The sequence below is a fragment of the Podarcis liolepis genome, assembly GCF_965112155.1.
Source record: "Podarcis liolepis genome assembly, chromosome: 6".
Lineage (NCBI taxonomy): Eukaryota > Metazoa > Chordata > Lepidosauria > Squamata > Lacertidae > Podarcis > Podarcis liolepis.
Window position 1 is genome coordinate 29,699,615 of NC_139559.1, and position 27,439 is coordinate 29,727,053.

General features: G+C 45.7%; 1 protein-coding gene across 1 annotated transcript; it reads left to right on the forward strand.

Annotated features, from left to right (window-relative positions):
* The first annotated feature begins 265 nt into the window (after window positions 1–265).
* On the forward strand, window positions 266–24,193 carry E2F1 (E2F transcription factor 1). The gene is made up of 7 exons (XM_083510734.1): window positions 266–1,191; window positions 9,913–10,003; window positions 11,840–12,059; window positions 14,115–14,267; window positions 15,324–15,438; window positions 16,381–16,588; window positions 18,570–24,193. Exons 1-7 carry the CDS (start codon window positions 964–966, stop codon window positions 18,812–18,814), a joined length of 1,260 nt encoding a protein of 419 aa, XP_083366860.1. The 5' UTR covers window positions 266–963; the 3' UTR covers window positions 18,815–24,193.
* Window positions 24,194–27,439: the final 3,246 nt, after the last annotated feature.

Sequence of the window (27,439 nt, forward strand, 5' to 3'; positions counted from 1 at the left end):
GATTGGCTGAGCCCCGTTCCCCCTTCCGCAACTCGGGCCCTCGCCATTGGGCGGCTGTCAGAACGTTCGGGCCGTCACGACGGCGCTCCGGCGTCCTCCCTCTCGCAGCCAACGAGGCGGCGGCGTGGCGTATCAATCACGGCACAGCGCCCAATAGGGAGGCGGCGTCTGCTCTTCCCCCCGCCCCCTCGCCCACCCGGAGCCGAATGTTGATGCGGGCGAGCCGACCAATGGGAGCGACGGCGCCCTGCTCGTGCTGCTTTCGCGGCAAAAAGGATTTGGCGCGCAAACGTGTGCGGGGCCGGGACCAGCTGGGAACAATAACAGTGCCTGGAGCGGAGCGCGAGCGGAGCGGACGGGTCCGGCCGAGCGCGGGAGAGAAGGGCGAGAGGAGCCCGGCTCCGCGCGGGGCCACCACACAGCCGAGCGGGGCAGGGCAGGGCGGCTGGGAAGTCGGCGCTGACCGGCCGAGCGTAGGCGGAAGGGAGCCCTGCTGTGCGCCGTAGCGCCCTGCCCTTCCCCGCGGAGACCCGCGCCTTCGTGGGGGCCTCGCAGATGACCCGGGAAGCAGCCTCGGCGCCCTCCGCTCTCGGCCTGGCCGCCGCCGCCTCCTCTCCGCTCGCGGCCCTGGCCGGCTGCACCTCCGCGGGACACCATTTCCCGGGCCTCTGCCCTTAAAGGAGGATGGGGCGTGTTCCTGGCTCCCGGCCCCTGCCATCCGGCGTCTCTCTGCACCCCCGCGGCCAGGACGGTGGCCCCGGCCCGCTGACACGGCTCTGATTCCCGGGAAGGGGGAATCAAGACGGCGGGGTGGGGTGGGGGTGGGGGAAGAGGGATCCTCCGGATTTCCTGCGGTGCGTGGGGGAAGGGAGGCAGAGGAGCGGGCAGGATCAGGCCTTTCCCTCACCCCTACCCACCCCACCCAGTCTCCTGCGAGGCATGTGAGTGCCAGCGTTTTGTACCATGTCTCTGGAGGGCCTGGGGGTGACCCAGAATGTGGCGGACCTGGAAGCCCTCTTGAGGGGCGCGGAAGCCATCCATGTGATGGAGCAGCAGATCGTGATCATTTCCACCCCAGACCAGCTCTCCGCGCCCGGAGGAGAGAGCGACGCCGAGCTGCTGCTGTTCGCCACTCCGCAGCCCGCCAGATTGGAAACGGCGACGCAGAGGCCTGCTCTGGAGCGCCCGCCGGTAATGCCACCCGCTTCCCCGCTGCTGCTGGCTCCTAGGAGAGCAGCAAGCTTTGCCAGCAACGAAATGTTTTGAAGCGTAACTTGTGTATAACGTTTATATATATATGCACCCGATGTTCTAGGACGCTACGGAGATAGGCATATAATATAGATGCCCTTTGTTTACCACTGAATCGTCCTCCATCCTCCACCGGGGGCATGGTGCAAAAATGTAAAAACTCTTGTGACCAACAGCAATGTGGCAATCTTTAGACTTTACACTCAGGGTAATGGAACAAGTTGCAATCTCCATAAGACCTTGTAGTTGGTTTTGCCCATATGTTGGAGAATAAGTGGTTAACTTCTCAGATTGCCTCCCGGCCACCAAATATATATATTTGGAATATATATACTTTCAACTTGTTGCTTCTGTCCAGGATCAGCTACCTAGCAAATTCCAGCACTGCTAAATAATATGAGAGCCATTGTGTTAGAGGCCTTTCTGATTCTTTTCTAGATTGCTTATAACAGTAGAAGGACACAGTTATATCTGTGAGTTGATACAGTTTTCTTTTAATCCCATGTGGCTTTGTAAAGGCTTTCCCTGTGCCTGTAATTACAGGAGAGATGTGGGGAGAGTTTCAAGACTGGGACTGAAATAGTGCCTCTTAAACGTGGCATATGTAGCAATCTCATAGGAAGGGCAGAGTGCTCATGAAGACATGCAGAGAAATCATTAACTAGAAGGTCTAGGCTTCAAAATGTTACATTGTCGAACGCTGCAAGGTTGTCCTGTCTGACCTAGATAGATAGACACCCGGTTGTTGTTTTTTTCTGAGCCTGGCTGCAGAACTTGCTGGATTGTCGAGTCTCTTCTTTCAGTGCAAAGCAGCCTGCAAATGTTGTTAGTGAAGCAGCTTAACTTCCTGTTACAGGATGTCAAGGCCCAGAGTTCTGTGCAACTTGTTCTTAACAAAGACAAATGTTTGGCTTCGGCTTTGTTGTGCAGTCGCTTTCCTTAGAGCTACATACTCTGAGGTATGCAGTGCCCAGCCTGATGTTAAACAAAAGGAAGACCTACCAAAGGGAAAGCTATTGGTAATAGATTTGCCACCGCATTGCAAACGAAGGAAGTGGCAGGAACTGTGCAACTTTGGTTTCTGTTCTATCTGGCTAGTGTCTTCAAATGTGTGTGAGAGAAGGCGACGTATGTTGTGCCCCTAAGGATGGGCAGACCAGTCTATTTCCAGTCCGTGTCAATTGGGCATGAATTAACATGTAAGTCTGTCTCTGCATTCATCATTGCATTTCTTTCTCTTCAAAAATCTGCACGAGTTTTTAAATGCATATTTTATCACAAAACAAGCTACTTCTAATTCAATGTAGGCATTTGCAAACCTATTTTATAATAAAATGCAGTTCTAATGCATTTCTGTACATTGTTTGAGCCGATAGGTATTGCAGAAGTGTGCAATCTGAAGGATAATTATGCTCTGATCCACACATTAATCCAAGAGGTTTGGATCAAATTAGTTTGCACAGGAATTCACAGAATATCTCAAGCATTTCTGTATGTCCCTTTATTTATTTTAGGGAGCATATGCATTTACATATATACAAGAACCAATCTTAAATTAGTTTGTGGCTAACAGTTTTAGCACTGACTGACTGTGCTATGTTTTCTTACTATTGTGAATACTGGAAAAAGAGGCATGAACGCTGCAATAAAATGACACAGTTTAGGAATATTGGGACATAGTGTGTACAGAGAAATAGGCAGATCTTCAAATGGTACTGGAGATGCTGTTGTGTGAATCAGTATATACACTCTATAGTAAGGAGCTTCTATGTGCTGCATTGTTTATAGTATGACCATTGACTATAGGACTTAGAGGGTTAGTGATGAAGCATGTCTAACTAGTTGGAAGTAACAAGTACAGTTTTGTCTCTGTGTTTCTAATATATAGCATAATCACTAGTTGTAGCATGTACTAAGATGTTGATAAGAAGCTAGAGGTCCTGTTGGAAAACTGAAGGCCAAAAAAAAAAAAAAACCAAACCCTTGCAAGAATGCTGAATTTGTCAGAAATTTATATAAACATATTTGGTTTAAAAGAATTTGCTGGATCCTGAGATCCAAAACATGGGGCAAGCACATTCTCTAGTAGAGAGAGTGTCAACAGAAGTTTTAAAAAGGAGCAAAACATTCAGCAAAGTGAAGCATGGGAATTTAGGCTGCTAGACCCTTTTAAGATCATGTTTAGTCTGCTTACAGCAATCTTCCATTTCCCTCCCTCTCTCAATGAACAGACCACACCATTAGTAAGTTTAAATGCTTTACCTACAAACTCCAAAGATTAGATTGTTCCATGTAGCAGCACAAAGAACAGAGGTAGAAAATTATTGGGTTTAAAAATACTTCTGAGCATACAGCCTGGGCTTGAAGTGAGCAAGCTCAGATGCGCTGCCTGGTCTGCTTCAGATGGTGGAAGAGAATGAACAAAGACACTTCACTTCACCAAACTCAGGCCTAACTGAGTCTAGGCATACAATTCTATGGTCTTAACCCCTTCATGTGTTAACTACCCCAAGCTTCCTAGTTACATTTGATTGCAGTTTCCCACAGGATTCACTCTTCCAGATTGGTTCACTTACATTCTAAGTGTAGGAGCAGCAATTGGCAAAGAGGAACCTTCTTCAGGCCTTCTCCTCCGCACATATACTTCCACATTGAAGAGAGGATGGGCAGAGCCTGCTGGCCCTGTCCCAACACCCACATGTTCAGTGTGATGTATGACAAGGGTAGCCTACACACCTGCATTTGTTATCAATTGCATGGAGGTGCAACTGTGTATACATAGGCTCCTGTTTGCAGACATTGCTTTGAACCCATGGGTGTTTGGGGGTGGGGTACCAAATGTTGTGGGCAAAACCGGCAGTCACTGTCCCACTTCTCCATGTGTTAGTATACATTTAGAGCATAAAGTGCTTAACATAACCCTGCATAATAATAAAAGTAGTTTACTAATGTATATCTGTCCGCCCAAACGCTTGCAGCGCATGTTTGTTACTTATTTTGTCTCTCTCCTTGGAGCTTCTTGTGAACCAACATAGCAGCAATTCAACAAGCAGAGTTTCTCCATCAACACATCTCCATGTTGCAGGAAAATGCTGGTCAAGGAACCACATCTGTAAGGGCAACGGGAAGGCGACAGTGTAGAAAGTAGGAGAAGCCTGCACAAGGAGTTTGACTAGGGCAATAGTGCTTTCCCCCCATGTCCCCCGTGGTAAAGGTAAAGGGACCCCTGACCATTAGGTCCAGTTGTGGCTGACTCTGGGGTTGCGGCGCTCATCTCGCTTTATTGGCCGAGGAAGCCGGCGTACAGCTTCCGGGTTATGTGGCCAGCATGACTAAGCCATTTCTGGCAAACCAGAGCAGCACACGGAAACGCCGTTTACCTTCCCGCCAGAGCAGTACCTATTTATCTACTTGTACTTTGACGTGCTTTCGAACTGCTAGGTTGGCAGGAGCGGGACCGAGCAACGGGAGCTCACCCCGTCGCGGGGATTCGAACCACTGACCTTCTGATTGGCAAGTCCTAGGCTCTGTGGTTTAACCCACAGCGCCACCCGCGTCCCTTGTCCCCCGTGGTAGTTGGGGTCAAAAGAACCCCCAGAACAACATACAGGGAGGAGAACAAGGGTGTTGGTTCTTTCTGGCCAGCTGAAATGCTTGTGCTGAGGCAACGATTGCCATAGCACTATGTTGAATTCCTACCATATACTGGTGCTTATACAAATAAACACACAGGGGAGCAGGGACTACCTGCCCCTCCAATCCCAGTTGAAAGACATGAGGTTGTAAACCTGGTCTCTTTCCCTGCCTTCTCGTTGGGTTGGCTTGTCAGAGATTAAGTGAATGGAGCCAGATGCTTAAGGGACTTACTGTCCTCTGTAATGAGACAGCTGGCAACAAAACATGGAGCCATGGTTGCCCTTGGCTATATTGTGTGGGATCCTCCTCCTACAACTGTCTGCTCCTGGAGAACTGAAGCTGTTGCTGGAGTTGGCCAGTGCAAGGGAGTTGATGGTTGCAATTCCCGTTGCTCTTTCCCAGCAGGCAGAGCAAGGGAGGTGATGCTCACAAAAGCTGCCTGCATCCTCCTCCCACAGAGGCCCTTTTCTGTTGAGAGGGGACTGCAGTGGGCGGCCGCTTTACAGTCGGTTCTTTGTTTTAAATGTTTGGGTCGGGAATCTGTAATGAGCCTTCACTTTGTGTTGTCTCATTGGGGTGCCTGTTGTTCAGGGCAGGACTGAAGATGTCTGGTTTCCCCGCCCTGTTGGTGCTGCTGTATTCAAGCCATGTAGTAGGTTTGAGGGCATGACCTTTGTGCTTGCATGGAGGATGCCGGCACCCCCAGAACCTGGATTTGCTCAGTTTGCAGGGATCTGTCATTTTGGAATGGAAGTGAGAAAGGAAAGGCTATTTTTTAAAGAGTATTCCAAGTCAAATCTTGAAAAATATTTCAGATCCCAAGGTGTCCAGCTTTTCAGTTTTGGAGAACCAACATTAGGCTTTCTAGGCCCTCAGATTTGTTCAGGGTTTTTAGATGCCACACCTTCTAAGTTTGCAGAAACTCAGATATAATAGGCGCCAGAGGCTTTTCAGCTTTGCTAGGCTGGAATCTCATGGACACTTTGACTTTAGTGCCTCTCTTTACAGTGGGCAGAGACAAATGGGTTGTATACAACACTACACCTGCTCAGAGTAGACCTGTTGAGGTTAATGAAGCTAAATTAGCTGTGTCCTTTAATGTCAGTTGGTCTACTCTAAGTCAGACTAGAATTGGCTACAAACCATGGCCTTGTAATTGATTTGTGTCACCTTGAGGTTATTTTTCTGGGTTCCCTACTATATGTCATTGCTGATGTCATTGTTTGATTTGAACCCTAAATTTGTGTCTCTTAAAAAAAAAGCCCAACATCATACAAAATTATTTATTTCTTATTAATAGTCTCTTGCTACAAAAAAGTGTCAAAGTAATATACTCTTCTCGGCAAAGCACACAATATCAAATTTAAAATAAACTGGAAAATAAAAACAACATTAGTAACTAAAAGTGCAAATCCTGGAACAAATGCCTTGGCAAAAAAGCCAGTGCTATAAAACATTTTCTAGCAATGCAGTTAATGATCAATACAAAATCTTTAAAGTAATATATTGGTAGGCAACCAGGGGATAATAAACCCACATTTTAGCACAAAATGCACACTTATGCCCACCCTCCAGCAACTGATATACAAAACCATGTGGATGTGACATAAAGGATGGCAAATCCACCACAGAGTCAGCATAAGCCAAGAGAATAACTAACCATTTCCATTTCATACGGTAATAGCAAAGGATACGTTACAAAAAAGGCCACGGTGCACCAAGACCTGCTTATGGCCACACTGTTGATGTTAATGCAGTAGCAAAAAAAGAGGAGACAGCCTACACTGCTCTCTCATCAAACTGCCAGCGGTTGTGGCTTTGTAATGCATCCTGAAGCACACTCACCTGGCAACAGTGACGCAGCGCACTAAATCCTCTGGGTTGTGCAGCACCAAAGTCTCAGCCACTCACTAGGCTTGATGTTTCAGGCATCTTCTCCAAGTTGTTGGAGAAGACGCTCCTCTATCGCCCTTTCTCTCCAGCTGTTCTCCCATCTCTGCCCTGTGCACTGGTGATGCACCAACCTTGGTGGTAGTAGTAATAATAACAACAAGAAGAAGTTTAGTAATATGTTTCCTGTTAACATAAAAATACTATGGACACGGCAATCTAGAAAGGGGAATGCCTGGGTGCAAGATTTCATTATGACATAAATGTGCTTCAGGTTGACAGGAACAGGAAAGCACATTCCCAAGACCAACCAGGTCATGCACATTAAACAGAGTATTCTTTGGGACAGAATTAAAAATTAAGCTCCCTTGCTGAAAGCACAAGTTCCAACTCTCACCCCATTTAAAAGGCATTCTTGGCATCACATGTGAAGGCATCCACAGGGCATGTCTACTCTGCAGACCTAAACTGGTTTAATTGCTATAGCTTCCCACCCAGGGCCCCTAGAAATTCTGGTTTTGCAACGAGACAAAAGAATTTCTAATTCATGCCGGATTCATGCTTCCATTTAAAGTGCCTGTACCTGAGGGATTCATTCAGGTATGGCCAACATTTACTCCTTAAAGCATTTTTAGCATGCTGCGAGTACTTCTGCAGTTAACTGTAAAGCACTCTATAGAAAGTATTTACTTGCAGGATGCATGAGAATATACTTCCTTTAATAAGTAACACCTTCATCCCCACCTTCGGCTCGTCATTTTGTCTTAGCTGCTGGGAAAGAAGCAGTCTCTTTCTTTTATCAGTAGTTGGACAAGTGGAAGCAGTGGAATTTGACCTGGTGATTGCTTTAGATCCTGGAATTGCCAGGTGAGATCTCTCAGCGTTGCTGCTCCCCGTAGCCAAGAAGCAAGCTGCTCACAAGTGTTTCAGGCCTTCATCAGAGACAGAATAGTGCTGGGGTGAGCCTCGATCCCGTTACTAGCCTCCCATGTTGAAGGGAAGAAAACAGAGAGACTATTCCTGGACAGTAAAATGGAACAATTAATAAATTGAAGCCTTCAGCCGGAGTTCAGTTTGGAAAAGAATTATATCTCTCTTCCCATGGGGTGGTTCTCAGCAAACACCAGCACTGGAAAACGAAAGAAAAACCTAGATGGTAGGGTTATGTTTGCGGCTATGCCTAGTGTATTTCAGTCATTGGCAAAAAAATGCAGATGGTCTTTTATATTTAAAACTTCGTCTATCAAGCCTGTCTTGTTAACTGTCCACAGGCATTGCGGATTTCCTAATGCTTCCTTTCAGAAGAAGCAAATAGGCTTCCAGAAAGCGGACTGTCCAGGCTTGCATTTGCTTTGCTCTCCAGCTGTTGTAATCTCTGGGAATGGATAGACCTGAGGATGGAATCTTGTTGTGTGGGGACCTATGAGCTGTGCGGAAATTGTACCCACAGAATAAACTAAAAGATGGGCTGAAAGGAATGGAGAAATCATTCTGTCCTTATAGTTGCAGACTGGCAACCCATTTCAATCTAATGTACCAATTTATCATCTTCTTGATAGTTACTCTTCTTAATCTTTTATCTACCTATACTTGCTGCAAAGCTTTTCTTTGTAGTGGTCATCCTTTGTCGTTTCTCCACTACCTCCTAACTAATTTCCATCTACCTCCTTACTAATTTCCATCTATGTTAGCAATCATTTAATAAGGTTGAGTTGGAAAAACAGGATAATGTTGTAGGATGTTATCTTAACTTAATGACAACTTAATTTGTTGAAGCTTTGTGTCTGAATCACCGATTAAAGAGAATATGACTTATTGCTTCTCCCAGTTTTAGGGTTGTCTGTGGAAATGTCTGCTACCTCTATTATGGGACTGAGGAGCTTTTGGCCCTCCAGATGTTGTTGGACTGTAACTCCCAGTAGTTTCATCCAGTATGTACAATAATCAGGGATGACAGGAGCTGTAGTTCAGCAATATCTGGAGTATCAAAAGGTTCCTAGCTCTGCTCTGCTAGTATGACTTCTGGTCTTCTTCTTCTTCAAAACATCAGGTTGGAGCAACTTCTCTCTCCCTCACTGAAATATCCCAACCAAGTTGGTTGCTCTGTAAATAGTAACTAAAGTGGGATTCTCAAACCAACATATTGCAATTGTGCTGTCCTTATTGGATTTTTGTTTGTATAAAAAGTCCTGCATCTTTTGCTCATTGCTAGGCAACCTCATGGAGATTTGTTGTTTGTGGAACTCTAGTGGATTATGTGATCAACTTCTATTAGGTCAGTACTTCAGGTCTCTGTGGCCCAAGATCTTGCCATCTCTTACTCTTCTGTTTCAGGCAAGAGGTATGGAGTTACGAGAGCTTAAAGGTTTCTCAGTTGTTGGTGTTGATGACTGAAATATCACTGATGCTTAGGTTCATTGAAATAATACCTGAGACTTGCAAAATATAAGCTCTCCTTACTCCACACTTTGAAAAGAAGCTGCACAGAAGAAAAACTAAAAATACGCCATGACTAGAAGGCCCTGTGTTGCTGAGTTGTTGATCATGAGCAGTGAATAGTTTGGACAGCTTCCTAAGTTTTTCCTTATTCTGGGCAATAGTAGCTAGAGTGCTTGTGGATGGTTCTTGGTAAGCAAGCTTCTTGTCTATGAAAAAAAATAGCAATTCCAATTGCACAATTTCTTCACACATTACTTTCTGCTATGGTTTTAGACAGTTTTGGTGATGTCTTAGGGCTCTGTTTACAGTTGCAGAGAAACTATATGATACAGCCTTTGCTGTATCACTTCTGTTTGGAAGTGGGAGACTCTCATAATAAGAGCCCAGCTGGATCAGGCCAAAGGACTAAGTAGCCCAGCATCCTTTTTCCCACACTGGTCAGCCAGATGTCCCTGGGAAGCTCACAGGGAGGACAGGAAGTCAGTCGCTCTCTCCCAACAACTGATAATTTAGATTGTTAATTCATAGTGCCTTTGAACATGGAGATAGCACATAGCCATATAGATTTCATCCTGTTTTTCAAAGTACTCTTGGGCTCTTTCTGCTTCACAAACTCTTCCTTGTTTCACTGCATAGCTGAAATGAAATTACAGCTATCCACCAACCTATTGCAAATCTCTCTCTCTTCTGTTCCAGGTAAAACGGAAGCTGAACTTGGAGACTGACCACCAGTACATTGCAGAGAGTGTTCATGCAGCCCGAGGAAAAGCGAAAAACCCTGTCAAAGGTGCTAGTGGCCAGAAGGGAACCCTGTTGCTTTTAATCAATCCACAGATTTTTCAAGATTTCCTTTTCCCAGTAGTTAAACAGGGCAGGACTTCCTGTTAATAGAACAGCCTGAGCCTAGAAGGCGGCTGTGGTGCTTTTGGGGGGGAAAATAAGCAATTATAAGCCTTGTACATGATGGGGGGGGGGAGGTTGGGGGGTAGCCATTGGAAACAAAAATGAAGTAATTCCCCCCCTTTAAAAAATAGTTATTTTTATTTTGGCAACTTACATACCCCTTTGTTACAATCTTCTCTAAGCAATGTACAGGTAACCCAGCCATACATTAACGATAGAGACATCAATTACAACTGTACAATCAGATTTCGGTTAAAATGGTACAGAAATAAGTGCAAAGAGACAAACGGCTGAAAGACAGAAGTGAAAGAACCACTACAAAAGAGACAAATGGAGTCAGGGGAAAATAGGAAACCAACTATGTCGCTGTAAAAATCTGAAAATCCTAATAATAGTAAGTGCTAAAGTTGATGTTTGGCACTAGATTTAGAATCCTAGAAATCTGAGCATTCTTGGGGGGTTTTAAAAAAAAAAAGTGAAAAAAGAGCAAGTTTCTCACAGAACTGCAGTTCTGGAAGGGACCCTAGTCCAACCCCCTGCAATGCAGAAATCTTAGCTAGAACTTATATGGCAGGTGGCCATCCAACCTCTGCTTCAAAACCTCCAAGGAAGGAGATTCCACCACCTTCCCAGAGCGTCTGTTCCACTGTTGAACAGTTCTTACTGTCAGAAAATTATTCCTGATGTTTAGTCAAAATCTCCTTCCTTGTAACTTGAAGCCATTGGTTTCATTCCTAGCCTCCAGAGCAGGAGAAAACAGGCTTGCTCCATCTTCCATGTGGCAGCCCTTGAGATATTTGAAGATGGCTGTCATAGCTCCTCTTTTCCAGGCTAAACATATCCAGTTCCCTCAACTGTTCCTCATAAGGCTTGCTTTCCAGACCTTTGATCATCTTGGTGCACACGCTACAGCTTGTCAACATCCTGATTAAACTGTGGTGCCCAAAACTGGACACAGTATTCCGCGTGTGTTCTGACCAAGGCAGAATAGAGTGGTACATCCCTTGACCTGGACACTGTGCTTCTGTTGATGCAGCCTAGAAGATCATTCACTCTGTTTTTGCTGCTGCATCACCCTGTTGACTCATGTTAAGCTTGTGGTCCACCAAGACCCTTAGATCCTTTTCTTGTACTGTACCTAAAAAGCTGTGAAGATAGACATGAAACTATGTTGGCCCTGGCATCTGACGTCGCTGAAGCTGAAGGGGAACTGGGTAGGATGCTACAGGGGACTGCAAAACTCTTTGCTTGCCTTACCTAAGGAAGTTTTCTGCTCCTGCTAGCAAGAGACAAATACTTGTGCAAATCAACCAGAAGACATGGCCAGTTCCTCTTTTGGTTGCAGTGTAATTGGTGGATGGATATCTTTCAGACTGTAGACTGATTTTTATAATGCACCTTAATGGGTCTGCAAATCTTTGCTTTTCACCATGAGCCCCTGCCGCCTCCTCTGCAAAACCCTTGGGTTAACGGGGAGGTTTTGCTGGAGCCCTCTTTGAGAAGCCACAATCTTTATATTTTATCTGGTGCCTCGGATAGCAGAATTCAAGGCATTGGGGGTTTAAATTCTGAGCCCAAACAGCAGTAACTTGGGGAAATGCTGCTTGATTTGCGATGCAGCCAAGCATCATGAGCTGGACAAGTTCACACATTCCAAGCCATGCAGTGGCAAACCTTCAACAGCGTTGCTAGTTGTAATGAAGTCATCATTGATCCTCAGGGGTGAAGTCTCCTGGAGAGAAATCCCGCTATGAAACCTCCCTGAATCTGACCACCAAACGTTTCCTGGAGCTGCTGAGCCAATCGCCTGATGGTGTTGTGGATCTCAACTGGGCTGCAGAGGTGTTGAAGGTGCAGAAGAGGCGGATCTATGACATCACAAATGTCCTGGAAGGTATCCAGCTGATCACCAAGAAGTCCAAGAACCATATCCAGTGGTTGTAAGTAGAATGTCACCTGTTCCTTTGGGTTGCCCTGTTCTGATTATATTGGTTTTCCGAATTTCTCCTGGCCTTAGGAAGTAACCAACTTCTTGCATTTGCTGTAGGAGACTTGCCTGGTTGTCCTTTTGGAATGTGTCTCTTAGGAGAAAAGCCTTTGTCCTCATTTCTGTTGTATGAAATGAAGTTTGGCATGGATAAGGCTTTCTGTGTTGTGCAAAATTAATAGGGTAACACTTGAAGATGAGAGTGATAACTGTACTGGACTTAATACAGCTCCTTTTGTTAATAGTTCTCTTTTACAAGCATTCTTCTGTGAGTGAATGTCATCACAAGGACTATATATGGAGTCAAAGGCTTAAAGAAACAAAAGACTACATCAAGAAAACTTGAACATGGTGCCAGAAAAACTGAATTCGGCTATCTATGTAAACTACAAAATGAAATGTACATACTTTATGGAATGTGCGTAAAATGTGCTGCTTGTCATAAGGATGGGCAAACAGCTTTGCAGGGCAGTGAAATCCCATCTCCTGAACAACCGGGAGTCCTGCTGTAGAGTGTACTTGCACCTCTGCTCCATCCGTGCTTTTGAAGCTGCACCAGTATTTATTATTATTATTATTTGAATAAAATGTGCTTTCCTAGATATGTTTATTGAGAACCTAGCCTCTCACTACAGAAAGGTCCTAGCTCAATATTGGAGCATCTGCTTTGCATGCAGAAAACCCCAGGTTCAATCTGTGACATCTCCAGGTAGCACTGGAAGAGGTGTCTGTCTGAAATCCTGGAGAGCCACTGCCAGACATTGTAGACCAAACCGAGCAAGATGGACTAATGGTCTGATGATTTAAGGCAGCTTCTTATGATCTTATGACAAAATGAAATGAGGCTTAACTCCCAAATAAGTGTGCATAGGATTGCAGCAAACCCCATGGAATAAAATAGGACTACCTTATGAGTAAATGTGGCTAAGATTATGCTGTTAAGCCTGACTTAAGCTAAAAAAACCCTGCTCTTCTGTCCTTTTGAATATTTTATTCCCCTCCTGCACGGAAGAGATGATCTTACAAAAAAGTCTGCGTATATAATGTAATGCAAGAAGTGTGGTATGAATGTGTTCATCTGCAATGTATGCTTGATCCATGCCATGCTGTAGGAAAAATGTGCACCACATCCCATCCTGATGTGGGGATTATTTGAAAGTGTAGAGATGGTTGTATATAAACATTCACCAACGTTAAATGAATATCAGATGAAAAGTAGTATCGGATAGAGTTGACCAACTTTCAGAGTTGGCCCAATGTGACTTCCATGTTGCTGCACCATAAAACTTCTAATATAAGTACCTGGACATTCACTAACCCTGCACTAGATCAGTTTTGACAACAACAACAACAATTTATTATTTGTACCCCGCCCATCTGGCTGGCTTTCCCCAGCCACTCTGGGCGGCTTCCACAAAGACCAAAAATACACTTAAGATGTCACACATTAAAAACTTCCCTGAACAGGGCTGCCTTAAGATGTCTTCTGAATGTCAGGTAGTTGTTTATCTCTTTGACATCTGATGGGAGGGCGTTCCACAGGGCGGGCGCCACTACCGAGAAGGCCCTCTGCCTGGTTCCCTGTAGCTTTGCTTCTCGCAATGAGGGAACTGCCAAAAGGCCCTCGGTGCTGGACCTCAGCATCCGGACAGAATGATGGGGGTGGAGACGCTCCTTCAGGTATACTGGGCCGAGGCCGTTTAGGGCTTTAAAGGTCAACACCAACACTTTGATTTGTGCTCGGAAACATACTGGGAGCCAATGTAGGTCTTTCAAGACCGGTGTTATGTGGTCTCAGTGGCTGCCACCAGTCTAGCTGCCGCTTTATGGATTAATTTTAGTTTCCGGATCACCTTCAAAGGTAGCCCCACGTAGAGCGCATTGCAGTAGTCCCATGTGGGACCATAGAACATGCTGTCTGTTCCTCTTTTTAATATGCCCCCTGATGTTAGGAGACAGCAGGTTGCTGATGAGACCATTCCATCTTGACTTGCCCTGTTTCCTTTAGGGGAAGCCGGACTGCTGTGGGGAGCGCCAGCAAGAGCCAGGGGTTGGTGAAGGAACTCCAGGATCTTCAGGCAGCAGAACAGCAACTGGACAGCCTCATCCAGATGTGTACTACACAGTTCAAGCACCTCACGGAGGACCCAGAAAACAAGCAATATCCTTGTGTGGAAGTGGGGGGGGGGGGGTTGGGTGCTTTTAGCAGACCGGAAGATGCAGAGTTGGGCTCCTAGCAAGTAAGTCCTAAAGCACTAACCAGGTGCAGCAAGAGTGCCTTCTTCCAAAGAGGTAGTTGCACCCCTGACATTCCAGGACTGGGTGTTGGTGTTTTAATTTGTACTTCCCCACCCTGTGAGCTAATGGAAAATCCCTACCTGGCTGCTGGTTAAGACTGTGCATTGTCAGTGGAACGGAGAGCTGTGTGAGAGCGAGAGAAGGGTGGCGTTGAGTCAGTCAGATGTTGCTAGTTGATTTTTGCCCGGCAGCTCTGTAGCCGAGCCTGTTCCTGATAACGCGACTTGGATCCCACCTTCTGTGACGGGTGCAGTGCCGTAAATGTGTCACAACTGTCACATTTAACTCAGTTTCAATGTATTCCTTTGCAATTCATTGAAGTTTGACCGGGAGGCACACTGCTCATCACCAACACAGCCCACGCTTTATATATAAGCAAGTGGCTTTTCTTCAGGATGTCTGGTGGAAGTAGTTGAAATGATTATCTTCATGGTCCTAAGGATTAGGCTGATGGGCTTGCTGTCCATTTTGAATCATCCAGGTGATATCAGAGAACAATGTGGAGCAGAAAATTGCCCCTCACTGTCTCCCAAAGTGTTAGCATTTTTCTCCAAGAATGTATACAGTTAACAAGGAATTGATTGTAATGGAGGCTGACACCTGTGCGAAGCCATTATAGTGCAGAATCCACTGGGAAATTGCACAGGCGGACTCTGTGATGCTGATCCATGGATGTACATGGATGTTTGGGAGGCAGAGGAAAAGGTGCCCAAATGTTAATGATGCTTTTAAAAAATAATAATAATGCAGTTTTATTGGGGGGGGGGGTTTCTATTGCAATAACAAATGATTTCTTGCTGTGTGGAAAAGCTATACGTGGAAGCCTTTGTTTCCCAAAAGCTAGTGATTTGGGCTTGGTAACTTAGTGCTTACCATGTAGTCTGTCATCCTTCTCCTGGCAAAACTTAACTGGGCACACCTCAGCTTACGTGACATGCCAAGATCTGCGCAGCATTGCAGACCCTTCTGAACAACTGGTGATGGTGATCAAAGCACCCCAGGAGACGCAGATGCAAGTCTCTGACCCGGCAGAGGTAACTCTTCCTGGTCGCTATAGGACCATTGTGCACAGAATGCTTTCTGCACCAGCTCCTACCAGCTGAACCGGTCACTCCCTTTGCAGGAGTCTGTGGTGACTGATCCAGCTGTAGCCAACCCTGAACCAATGGTATGGCTAAGAAATCCAGTCTTCAAGAATCATAGGCCAATAAGGATCCTTTCTTGCTTGCCTATCCAAGGCAGGATTCTCCATGCATCATACTGATCCAAATTATGTCATCTCCAGTAGACAGATCTGGAGGCAAGAATTAGAAAAACATTAGATAGCTCATGCAGCTACAAACTGTATGGAAGGGTGGAGAGGGGGTAGCCAGTAGCTTCACTTTAACTGGATTAGCTGATAATGGTGAGTAAGAGTCAACATTCATTCACCCACGGAGCCTTGTTGATACAGTGGTACCTCGGATTATGAACTTAATTCGTTCCGGAGGTCCATTCTTAACCCGAAACCGTTCTTAACCTGAGGTGCACTTTCACTAATGGGGCCTCCCGGGCTGCCAGTGTACTACTTCCGGGTTAGCGGAGTTTGTAACCCAAAGCGTTTGTAACCCAAGGTACCACTGTAATAAATCGTTGACCACCAGAAAAAGGCAGCTCAGGCAATGTTGTCTCCATCCTTCCAAATACAGTTGGTGAGCTAAGGGGGAAATTCCCATGGACGTAGTAGACAATGTGAAGCTAATGCTGCACGTTTGGGGAGTAACCCCCCCAATCCAATCCAGGTTTTGTAAAACCCTAATTAATCCTAATGTCCACCCGTTAATCCCCACATCACTGGAATATAGGTTAAGTTCCCACCATGTTTTGACCATAATCTCTTCTTCAGGGGAACAAGCTGGTAGGGAGATCTTCCATTACAGAAAACTACTCAGTTGTGTAAATGTCTCCTTAGATGTCCACCTCTTCTTCTTTTCCAGGCTTTCCAAATTGCTGTGAAGAGCACCCAGGGCCCGATAGATGTGTTCCTGTGCCCAGAAGAGAGCTCTGGAGTCTGCAGCCCCACCAAGAGTCCATTGAAGGTGGCTTCCGAGGAACCTTCCCCAGGGTCTTCGCAAGCAGCAGCAGCTCCTGCACTTCTGCGTCCCTCCCAGGAAATGAACTCGCCATTGCTGAGTGCAGACCAAGGTATGTGGATGGGAGAACAGGGCACCTGAAGGTCCCTTTGGAGCATGTTGTGATTAGAGGCTGTATCAAAGCAGGTCAGGATCTGAGCCTATAACGTCTCCTATAAGAGTGCAAGAATTGCCTTGCTTGGTCTGCCTAGTGTAAACTCTGTTAGCAGCAAGAGATCCAAGAATTCCTCTCTGTCCAGTTGTTTAATCTAAAACCTGCTCACCCCAACTTAATGGGTGGAGTTGCGTGGAAAATATGTATTTTGTGCCTACTGAAGTCTCCGTATAATCAGATCAGGAATGTTAGGTAGGGCTTCAAGTGGCCAAAGGGGAAACATTCTGTTCTTCCTCTTTCCCTCCTGGCCCTACCCAAGCATTACTGCACACACTCCTAATGCTGGGCTTTCCTTTCCATCACCCAGATATAGGAAGCTGCCTTATACCAAATCTAACTCTGTACTGTCTACACCGACTGGAAGCATACCACCAGGGTTTCTGGCAGGGGTTTCTTCCTAGCACACCTGGAGAAGCTGGGCATTGAGCTCTGGCCATTCCCTATGAGAGGCTAATCTCAACAGGTTCCTTGTGCTTTAGGCCTGGTGGTTCACTGTGGCTCCTAGTGATGGTTGACAGGCACTACTAGGGCAGTTGTGCTTAAAGGAGGAAGTATCCACCCTAACTTTTCTTCTAAACCTGGCTTTTGCCCACACTTTCCCTACTTTTCCTTGCCTGAACTGACCTGTGGCATTTTGGAATAGATTTCTGCCTCGAAAGAGCAGAACACAGTCTTAAACATGCCCTTTTCTGTCACGGTGGCCTCTCTTAAGAAGCTACCATAATCTCATCTGCTTTGTTGTCTGGCTCCAGGTTTCCTTTTTCCTTTTCTTTCTTTGCTGAGCCACCTGCCTTCCCCATGGCAGTGACAAAGCACAATACTTAGCATTGCTTGGGATGCTGCATGCAGCAGCCTGGGCTGGGGTTCCCTGCCTATAGGCTGAGTAGAAGTAAGACCGCAGGCTGAATTTCTGGGGAGGCACATGGAGAGACAGTGTGGCAAGGAGGTCAGTGGCATGACTCAGCAGTTGTGCCTGGTGCCTTTGTTTCATGCATTGCCGCTGCTCGGGAGGGCTAGATAAGGAATCCATAGGCATGTTAGGCATATCAGAAAGGTACTGACAAGGTTGGGAGTCAAGGTTGTTCACCTTTTGCAAGTCTCTGACAAGGGAGACTGCAAGTTAATGTGGCTGCGTACACACACACACACACAAACACACACGGAAAGGGGTGGAAAATGCACTGCCAAACTTGAGTACCAGATGATCAATGGCCACAATGGTTGTGTTCTGTCTCCACTGAATACCAGTGACTGGGACAAATGTTATGGCACTCAGGTTTTGCTTACAGGCTTCCCATAGGCATTTCCATGGGAAATGAGCATCATTGGCAAGAGTAAAAGCTTTTAATTTACTCAGGCCTTTGGGATATAGGGAGCATTATCACTGACTCTGCTGCTGTCAGTTGTTCAAACTGCTGCTGCTGGTGTTCAATTCAGTTCTTGTTTTATTATTGCATTTATGTTGTTAGCCACCTTGTGCTCCTTCAGGAGGAAGGGAAAGATATAAAACTGATGAGTGGGAGTCCAGTAAGTTGCTGCATGCATGGAACAAGTTCTGTTCATGCAGTGACACTCTCCATGCCCCTAAATATTCTCTGGAGGGTTGGAGGAACCCTAGAACAGGTTTAGGGTGAATGCAAGAAGTGCACGGCGAGGGAGGAAAAGAGTGGGGTAGGAAACATCCCACTGCATGAGAAAACTTTGTTCCTCACACACATACCCCACTTAGCGCTATGTTGAATTTCGTTCAGTGTAATGAAATGAAATAAACGGTGGGCAGGCACCATGTGTTGCCTGAACTGACCTGTGGCATTTTAAACTGTGGCGTGATTAAAAAATAGAAGTAATGAATGAAACCCATGTGTTTTGTCTTTTGCAGAGCCCCTGTTGTCTAGAGAGAGCGCGTTGCCACTGAAGTGCCCTGCGGATGACGTGAACCTCTCACCACTGGCGTCCGTGGATGCTTTGCTCCAGCAGGGCAAGGAGGACTTCTCAAGCTTCCTACCTGCCGAATTCATTGCGCTTTCGCCGACCCAGGACTATCACTTTGGGCTTGAGGAGGGCGAGGGCATCAGCGAGCTCTTTGACTGTGATTTCGGAGACTTGACTTCCTTGGATTTCTGAGCGTCCTCAGGTGGGGTGGGGTGTGGAGCGCCACTCAGCTGGCCCTGCCCCACCACGGGGCATCCTCTCAGAGCTGACGTCTGAATGTAATCACAAGGCCAGCTGCAGCCTCCTCGGCCGATGTGCTGCAGAGAGGACTCCAGGGGGGAAACAGAAGGCAGCAGTGGCCGGGGTGTGATTCAGTTCTTGGCTTCCTGTCGCCAGCCGCCTCGCTGCATCTGAAGAAGGTGGCTGTGAAGCTAATGGCTGCTGTGAATGTTGCAGGCCCCTTTCTGTGGCCTTCCAGTGGGCCTGCTGCGTCCAGGCCCATAGTAGTAGTGTCCAGGGCCATCTTGATTCTCTGGTGCCATGTTTTGACTCTGTAGGGGCAGTCCTAGTAGTTAATGCTGTTGCCCTAGCAACAGCTAACTTAACTCTCGCTCAACCACTCATTTCCCCAATTCCTCTAAACTGAATTTTGCTGTGGGCAAACCACCCCACCCCGTGCCAGCTGTTTGTCGCTCCTTACTGTGAACAATTTCTTCTCTTGCCTTGGAAACCGTGGCGGTCAGAAGAGTTTCTGAGAACACGCGCTCCTCCTTCCCTTCTGTCAGCAAAGTCTCTGGGGTGTAGGGCAGTAATGGCCTGGATATTCATTGCGAGAGGGGCATCTCTCTCTGCCAGCCAGCTGTGGAAGAAAAAAAGGCAAGAACAGTACTTCTAAGTAATAATTGGTGATAACCTGACACCCCATTGTCCTACAGACCAGGTCATTCTGGTTGGCTGGCACTGAGACACCAACAATTTGCAGTTTGAGGATCAGAGGTGATGGGGGGGGTAGGGGGAGTTATTTTTGCCGGCAAGGTGTAAACCTGAGATTTGTAATCCTGAGGTGAAATAATGGCCATTTTGAGGAAAGGAAGCCAAGTGTGTAGAATTGTGCAGGATGGCGCTGAGGGAACCTTTCAGTAATTCTTTTTTGGGCGGGGGGGGGAGCTGCTCAAAGCTAGTGAAACAAAATAGATAATCAGATGTGCCTGAAGAGTTGCTTCTCCCCCATAGTTGTTTATATATATATATATATATATATATATATATATATATACTGGTTGCAAAAGAAAAGTGAATATAAGGAAGCCAGGAATGATGGGCTGAGTTGTTTCTGGATATTAGCCTGGGGCATGAGGTCCTACTCATGATAAAGCTTTAAGGAGGATTCTATATAGATTATTTATTTATTTTGGGCTCCCCTCCCCTCACCTTTTTATTTTTTTTTTTATATTTTTTTTTGGAAGGCCTCTGAGTCTCCCCACCTTTGTGTGTAGAAGAAGTTCATTTCTGGGGGTGGGTTCGGTGCAGCTTTTTTTTAAAAAAAAAGAAGTAGTGGGCTAGATGGCCATTGAATTTAGCTGTCGCTTCTCTTTTGATGAGCACAAGGCAGGAGGGGATGGTGATTAAGGTGAGGTCAGCCAAGAATGTTTTGCTTCATCAGGAGGCAAGCAAAATGGCTTGTTAGTCTCCAGAAAGGCAAGGAATTCTGTTTCCTGGCTGTGGTGCAGTTAATAATGTAAAGCCGTATATGACAAATGCCTCCCCCCCCTTTTTTTTTTGCTTGGAGACATGTTTGACCCTCCCCTGCGAAGCAAAAGGCGTGAATACTGACTGACCTTTAGTCTGTGCACTGCCTGAACATCCCCCCTCCCCCTGTGCTAAGCACTATGGGGTTTTCTCCATAAATCATGAATTCATACTATTTATTTATTATTTATGTGGGCTCCATCCAGTGTTTCTGGAAGGTTAAAGGGCAAGTGAAGAGGAGACTGCATGAAGTGGACCTCTGCATGTCCAGGCATGCAGGGAAAGAGGCCATATTGTATCCTGGTAGAATAGCTAGCCTAGAAAAATGAGGAATGGAGGAAGAGAGTTTGAGAAATGAGTAGCCGGCGTGTTGTAGATGAGCTGTTGGGGTCTGGTAGGACGCGGTTGCTCTTGTGTCCCATCCGTGTGGTGGGAGGTGTGGCTGGTCAATATTGTTGTGCTGAAATGCTATTTATTGGTAGAAAAATGAACGGCAGGTTCATCTTGTACAGGAATACTCCGTGTTGAGGAGGAAGGGAAGGGAGAGAGACACATACAGCGTTAGTTACAGGGGTCTGAGGAAGGACAAGCATCATCCTGGGCTTGTCCATTTTGGTAAGTACCTTCAGTTGTTGGGAAGCAAGGATAAAAAGGGTGTGAATGTTGCCGGCTGGATAGCATATGACAAGGCAGCTCTCTGCTGTCCCCTAGGTGCCTTCCCTTTTCATTAGCCTAGCAAATTTCAATTACCAGGACTCACCAAAGTGTTCCCCTGCTTTGAAAGGGTCCCTTGCTTCACAAAAAAGGCAGCTGGGTGGGTGGGTGTGTTTGTGTGCAAAGCTTTATTACTCAGCAACGTGGTCCCTGTAGGCAGCCATTGTGGTGTCAGTACATTTGTGGAACAGCCCTATCCATTTGGGCTAGTTTTATAAGAAAAAGAAACTGTGTATGCCTGTTAGAATGAGAGGGCTACAGACCCTGGAATGCATTGTGGCACTGGGTCGCACATAGCCTAAAACCATGCTGGAAGTTCTTCTCCTGTCTGAGGGGGAAAGTAAGAACAATGCCTTTTTGAATTAGGCTTTTCCTGGCTGTCATAAACAGAAAGGTTCTTTAGCCCTCCTTAGGTGTTTGGATGGGAGTATTTAGGTCACATTCACGCCATGTTTTTAAAGTACCACAGTACTACTTTGCATAGTCATGGCTTCCCGCAAAGAATTCTGGGAGCTGTTTAAAGTTACTGAGGAGACCCTCCTTATTCCCTTCCCATGACTACAATTCACAGAGTCCCCTTCGAAGAGGGATTGAGTGTTAAACCCCACTCTGAGAACTGCAGCTGTGTGAGGGGAATAGGGGTCACCTAGCAACTCTCAGCACCCTTAACAAACTGCAACTCCCAGAATTCTTTGGGGGAAGCCAGGACGGTTTAAAGTGGTATCATACTGCATTAAATGTATGGTGTGAATCTGGCATTAAGCTTTGTAGGGGCTGTGAGTGTTGCTCTCTCCTCTTCCAGCCATTGTTCATTCAGAGTTAAGGTGTGCAGGGATTCTAACAGTGGGCTGCAGTTCGAATACCTTCCATTGGTATCTCTGATTTCCCAGGGTTCCCAGTTGCCTGGAGGTTGTAGCTGTGTCCTACTGAACATGGTTAGAATCCCCCCTCAGGCCCTCTGTGCAAAAATGCACAAAGAGTAGATGAGGAAAGGGCAGAGGCCACATGTACATACCTCTGCAGAGTATGAGCTCTTGGACGTTCATCCACGTGCCTGAAGATCCCTTTGCTGGAATTGGACAGCCCATGATTTTATAAAGGTGGAGACACATACTGCCAGTCAGGCAAATATTATGCCTGCAACATGTGTTCTTCCCTCCTACTGTGTAGGTCACAGTAAAGCTGAAACAACCAATACTTCAGAGTAACCATCCTGTGCCTAGGCTCTGTAGTCATTGCAAAAGGAGAAGCAGCTAACTCTCCTAGCCGTCTGGTCCCCTGCAAGTAGTCCGTCTTGAAGCAAATGTTAGGAGTTATATTTTCCACAGAAAATACACACGCACACAAACACAGACACACGGGTGCCATGGTGTGGTATTTTAAATAGCTACCATTTTCTAGTTCAGATCAGAACTAGCATTGTAGGACTTGGATTGCTTTCGCTTGAGCTACTTTCCTGTGCTACAGCTGTCCACAACCTGTCGCCTTCTAGACGCTTTTGGACTACAACTCCCACCATCCATGGCTATGAGGATGGTGGGAGTTGTAGTCCAAAATGTCCCCAAGGCAACAGGTTGTGGGAAGGCTGCTCTATTAGGTTAGGTGCAGAAGACTCCGGTCTGATTATCTCTCTTCATTAAGACGTGGATCCCTTCTAGGGAATTCTGTTCCTCCTCAGCAAAGGCCAGTGCTTAGAGCAACAAGCTGTTGCCATAATGTGCCACTGCTTCCAAATGGCTTGTTGAGATGAGCTGTTCCTCTTGGTGTGCCTGTTCCATGTGCTGCTTTGCTGTTCTTGGTGGGGACGGTCCTTTTCCAAGGGTTTGCCCTGTTCCTGACTCAGAGCATGCTCCCTGATTCCTACAAAGTGCCTGATGTTTCCATACCATAGCACGTTTCAGAGGCCTTTTGAGGTTTTGATACACTTAATAAACTTTTCCCCAAACCGGTGATTGCAAAAGCCAGGAACAAACCAGTATCATAAAGCATCCTTCTGTTTTATTTATTAACCTTACATCCACTCTTCCGCCCAACATTTGCCCTGTTGACACTTCTTGGTTTTGCTGATGGAACCCATTTGTTGTCGCCTGGCAAACAGTTACGATGAGTAGCACAAAGGAACAGCACCTCGCAGCCTGTGAGATGTTGGTGTGTGCCGTGCAAGTTGATCTTGCATGGTGGAAGAGTCAGACTGTGTGTGTGTGTGTGTGTGTGTGTGTGTGTGTGTGTGTGTAATATTTGCATAAAGTTCAGCAGAGCCTCTTTGGTTGAAATGCTGGCCTATAGGCAATACAGAACTTTCAAGGAGTTGACAAGGGGGAAACCAGCCACTTAACTGTAGTGCTTAATATGTATTTTTGGGGATCCAGGTAAACTCACAAATAAAAGAGCTAATGAATCAGGGGGCTGTTTTGAGAAAAGTCCTATATCTGATATTCCAGGTATCTTGAATTTAAGCATGGATGTCTAGCTACAGAAAGTTCTACTGGTATTGACCCGCGAACCTGTTGTGAGAAGTGGCAGCAGATTGGGGAGGGGGAGGAGGATGGGAGCAGGCTCTCTCCCTCCCTGTTTTTTTTTCTAACCCAGATGAGAGCACTTATAGAACACATATACCAATAGCTTTGAAAAGCCTTTATTTACTGGAGCAAAGAAGTAAAAGCCTAGATTGTGTATGATTCTTCTTCTCCTTCCAGTACGTCTCAGTTACTACTTCCAGTGAAAAGTATGGGCAAGTTCAAGTAGAGATTGGCTTTTGTCATGTTGTTTTATTAAAATTGGAAGCACAGCAGAGGAGAGAGGGTGTCTTCTGCCTCGGCAAGAAGGTGTGTGTAGTTTGTCTTGGAGGTGGGTGCTTAATGCATTTTCAGAAAGCGATGCCATTCAGTTTGGGCGGCTAAAGGTTGCTGGGATATTGTGGTGGTTCTTAAGGATTGCACCTTTTCCTGTAAGTGCCAAGCCAGGAACTCTGGGTCCTTCAGCAGCCAAGCACCTAAGTGCATTGCAAAAACTCCAGCAAATCCCAGTGCCTGAACATTGAGGGCAATGCACCTCTGTGTGCCTTGTTCATTATTTGTGCTTTTAGTTTTAATAAATACTTCTACTTCATTTTCTCTTTGCTCTGCAGTGTCTCTTGTTGTGATTTTTAGAACCCTTGGTGACCTCTGTGGGGGTATTTTAAATAAAGCCTTTTGTCTCAAGAGAGGACTCCACTGTTCTGAACACCTCTGGGTTCTCTGCTGCGTTCAAAAGTTCATCTGTGGAGTGGGATGTCCAAACACAGATTCAAAAGATGCACACCTGGAAAGCCCACAAACAAGTTCCTTTAGGGCTGTTTTCAGCAGGAGAAAGGTTTTGCAATTTCACATACATTTATTTGCCCAATATTGTGATAGTCACAGAGCTGGGTAAAGAGCATTGCAGAATCCTGAAACTATATCACTAGCAATCATATTCTGGGGCCCTTGCTTCTGTCTCCTGAACTTTTCACCAGTCATTCCCCTCATATTTTCAAGTTCTCCTCACAGACTTAACAGCTAGATGCTTGCTTTCCCCACCTTTCTTTTTTTAAAGCCTGACATTTTGGGGATATTTCCTGTCTTCTGCTTTGTCCTGTAAAACTCAACATTTTAACTGCTGCTGTCTTCCACTCCAGGTCACCCTTTTTAAATGCTAATTCTCATTCTGACTTAATCAATGTTCCTAACTTAAATATCTCAGCTGGGAATGAGCCACTAACGATTCTGGGGAGCTTCATAGCAGAGTGGATTATTTTCAGAATCTTGTATGTACAGTTTTGTTGGCTTAATTCCCCTTGGAAAGTAAGCATTCGGTTGATCACGTAGGTACTCAGAAACACGCTTGCCACTGCTTGATAGCTTTCTGCTAAGTCTGTGACAATGCCGAAGCTACGAGGAATAATCTACATTTCACCTTTCAGTTCATGAGCATGTGATACTGCCTTATAATAATTCAGAGCTGTGCTTCATCTTTCCCAGGGGTACACACCTCAAACCACTCTGAAGGCCTGTCAGGGATGCCAGTTCCCTCAGCCTCCCCTGGGCAACCACAAGTTTAGGTAACACTGCTTTAAATTTTTTTGCTCCCACCAATTTACTCAGAATGTTTTAAAGGCCTCCTAGCAGCTGATACAGGAGGCTTAGGTGTGAGATGAACACAAGCCGTAGAGATGGGATGAATTTTAAGATTATTGATTTATTAAAGAGTTGCTATGCACATATGGACTTATACCGAGGTCTTAAATGTGGTGGTTGACTGGTTCTGAAGGTTCAAGTGACATTGTCACTAGCCCTATCCTCTAAGTGGCTTTTACCTCAGGCCAAATCCCCCTAACTTCCACCCCAACCAGTTAGTTCCACAGCTCAGTCCATCTAGTGGGAACAATCTGCCACTTTACCTCAAAGCTCCTCTAGTTGTACCAGAGGTGAGAAACAGGAGTCGGGTATCTTTGGTCAAATATGAAATAAAGTAAGCAGCTGAATGAAAGAATGTCGTAGCTGTTATATTTACAGTATATAAATGCTTGCATAGTTCCTGTTATGCACACATCTCAAGGCGATGTGCAAAAGATCATAACATACAGGTCAAATAATCAAATACAGTAAATAAAATGAAGTGGTTAAAAACAAAACACTTAAAGTTCTACAGTGGCAGACTATCCATAGCCAGCAAAAGCATTCATTCAAGTACAGTAGACTTGGAACTTGCACCAGGATTACGTACTGGGGGATTTCACTTAAAGTGTAGAGTCGGAATCGCTTCCATGTGACCATCCCTATTTTTCCAAAGATAATTTCAGCTGGCCAGCCGTCAAGCTACGATCCCACAAGTTTCAGGTCGGCTGTTCTTACTCGTTCTGTCCTCCTAATATAATTAATGCACTTCTCAGGCTGGCTTGCATCTTACCCAATATAACTTCATGCAACCAACAAAAACAGTTACAAAAATACAAGAGAGCGAGGTGCAGGCACATTTTCAGGCTGACCATGGATGACTAGGCAACACAAGTTTTCCCCAGGGATCAATCAGGTTCTTAAATAAGAGTTGCCTACTCTACAAACGCAAGATACAATTCTTTCTAATGAAACGAGGGTGCGATATGTGTGCGGCTCCAGCAGATGTCAGCATTTGGAAGCGAGGGAAATCAGCAAAGGGGAGAAATGGGTTTAAAGTACTGCTGCGAGCCTAAACCACAGCATTCATTGAATGTCTTCTAATGCTTGGTGGACTCAAAGCTGTGCTTTTTGTGGGCTCTGTGCTTTTAATTTGATTCCCGAGTGCCAACTTCTGGTGGGAGTTTTCTGAACCACAGGTCAAAATACAGACTTGTAAATCGAAGCTGTAAGATTCCTAAAAGACCTGCCCAAAGCATTTTTTTTAAATTTAAGAAGTGCCCTTTGTCAGACCGTTTGCCCATCTAGCTCAGTATTGTCTATTTTGACTGGCAACAACTGCTGAGGAGGTCTGGGACACACAGAGGTCTTTCCCATTGGAAGGGTCATAGCTCAGTGGCTGAGCAGCTGTTTTAAACACAGAAGGTTCCATGTTCAATTCCTGGCGTCTCCATGTAAGGCTGGGAGAAACCAAGGAGAGCAGCTGCCAATCAGTGTAGATAATACTGAGCTATATGTAGGGCTAGGCAATATCTGGTTTTCAACATTGCAATATATTACCAGCTAAACATTGCAATATATTGATATATCACAAAAGGATGGAGCTATGTAGAGACATTGCCTGGCTTCAGGGTTTTTCCCACATTGTGATTTTTGCATAGTGCGCGCACACACACACACACACACACACACATCATGACTGGCAATATATTGCCGGGTCAAAAATTATGAAACCGATATTCGATATGGACTTCAAACCGGTTTTGGATTATATATCAATACATCGCTTAGCCCTAGTTCTATGCACTACTTGTCTGAGTCAAGCTGTGTACATGCCAGAATGTGAATGTGCACATGGGTCACATTAAACAGATTGTTCCATGTTTTCTTTTGTGCACACATGTATCTCAATGTTTCCAGTCCACACTAGTAGTGGTGCTTTATGAGATGAATTTGCACTTTGTGGTGCTGTCCCCTCCTCTCAGGTACAGTCGTACCTTGGAAGTCGAACAGAGTCCATTCCGGAAGTTCATTCGACTTCCAAAATGTTCAGAAACCAAAGCGCGGCTTCTGATTGGCTGCACCATGGACTGTACCAAAGCCACTTAAACTGCCGTGTGTACACAACCACTATAAGGCAGTTTCCTCTGTTCAGCACCTGCTAGTTGAGCCTTTTAACTAGAGATGCCAAAGATTAAACCTGGAACCTTCTGCAAGCAAA

Coding starts and splice junctions, on each gene's coding strand:
- E2F1 (XM_083510734.1), top strand. CDS start 964: ATGTCTCTGGAGGGCCTGGGGGTGACCCAGAATGTGGCGGACCTGGAA. Junction 1,192..9,912: donor CTGCTCTGGAGCGCCCGCCG/GTAATGCCACCC, acceptor CTTCTGTTCCAG/GTAAAACGGAAGCTGAACTT. Junction 16,589..18,569: donor ATTGCTGAGTGCAGACCAAG/GTATGTGGATGG, acceptor TGTCTTTTGCAG/AGCCCCTGTTGTCTAGAGAG.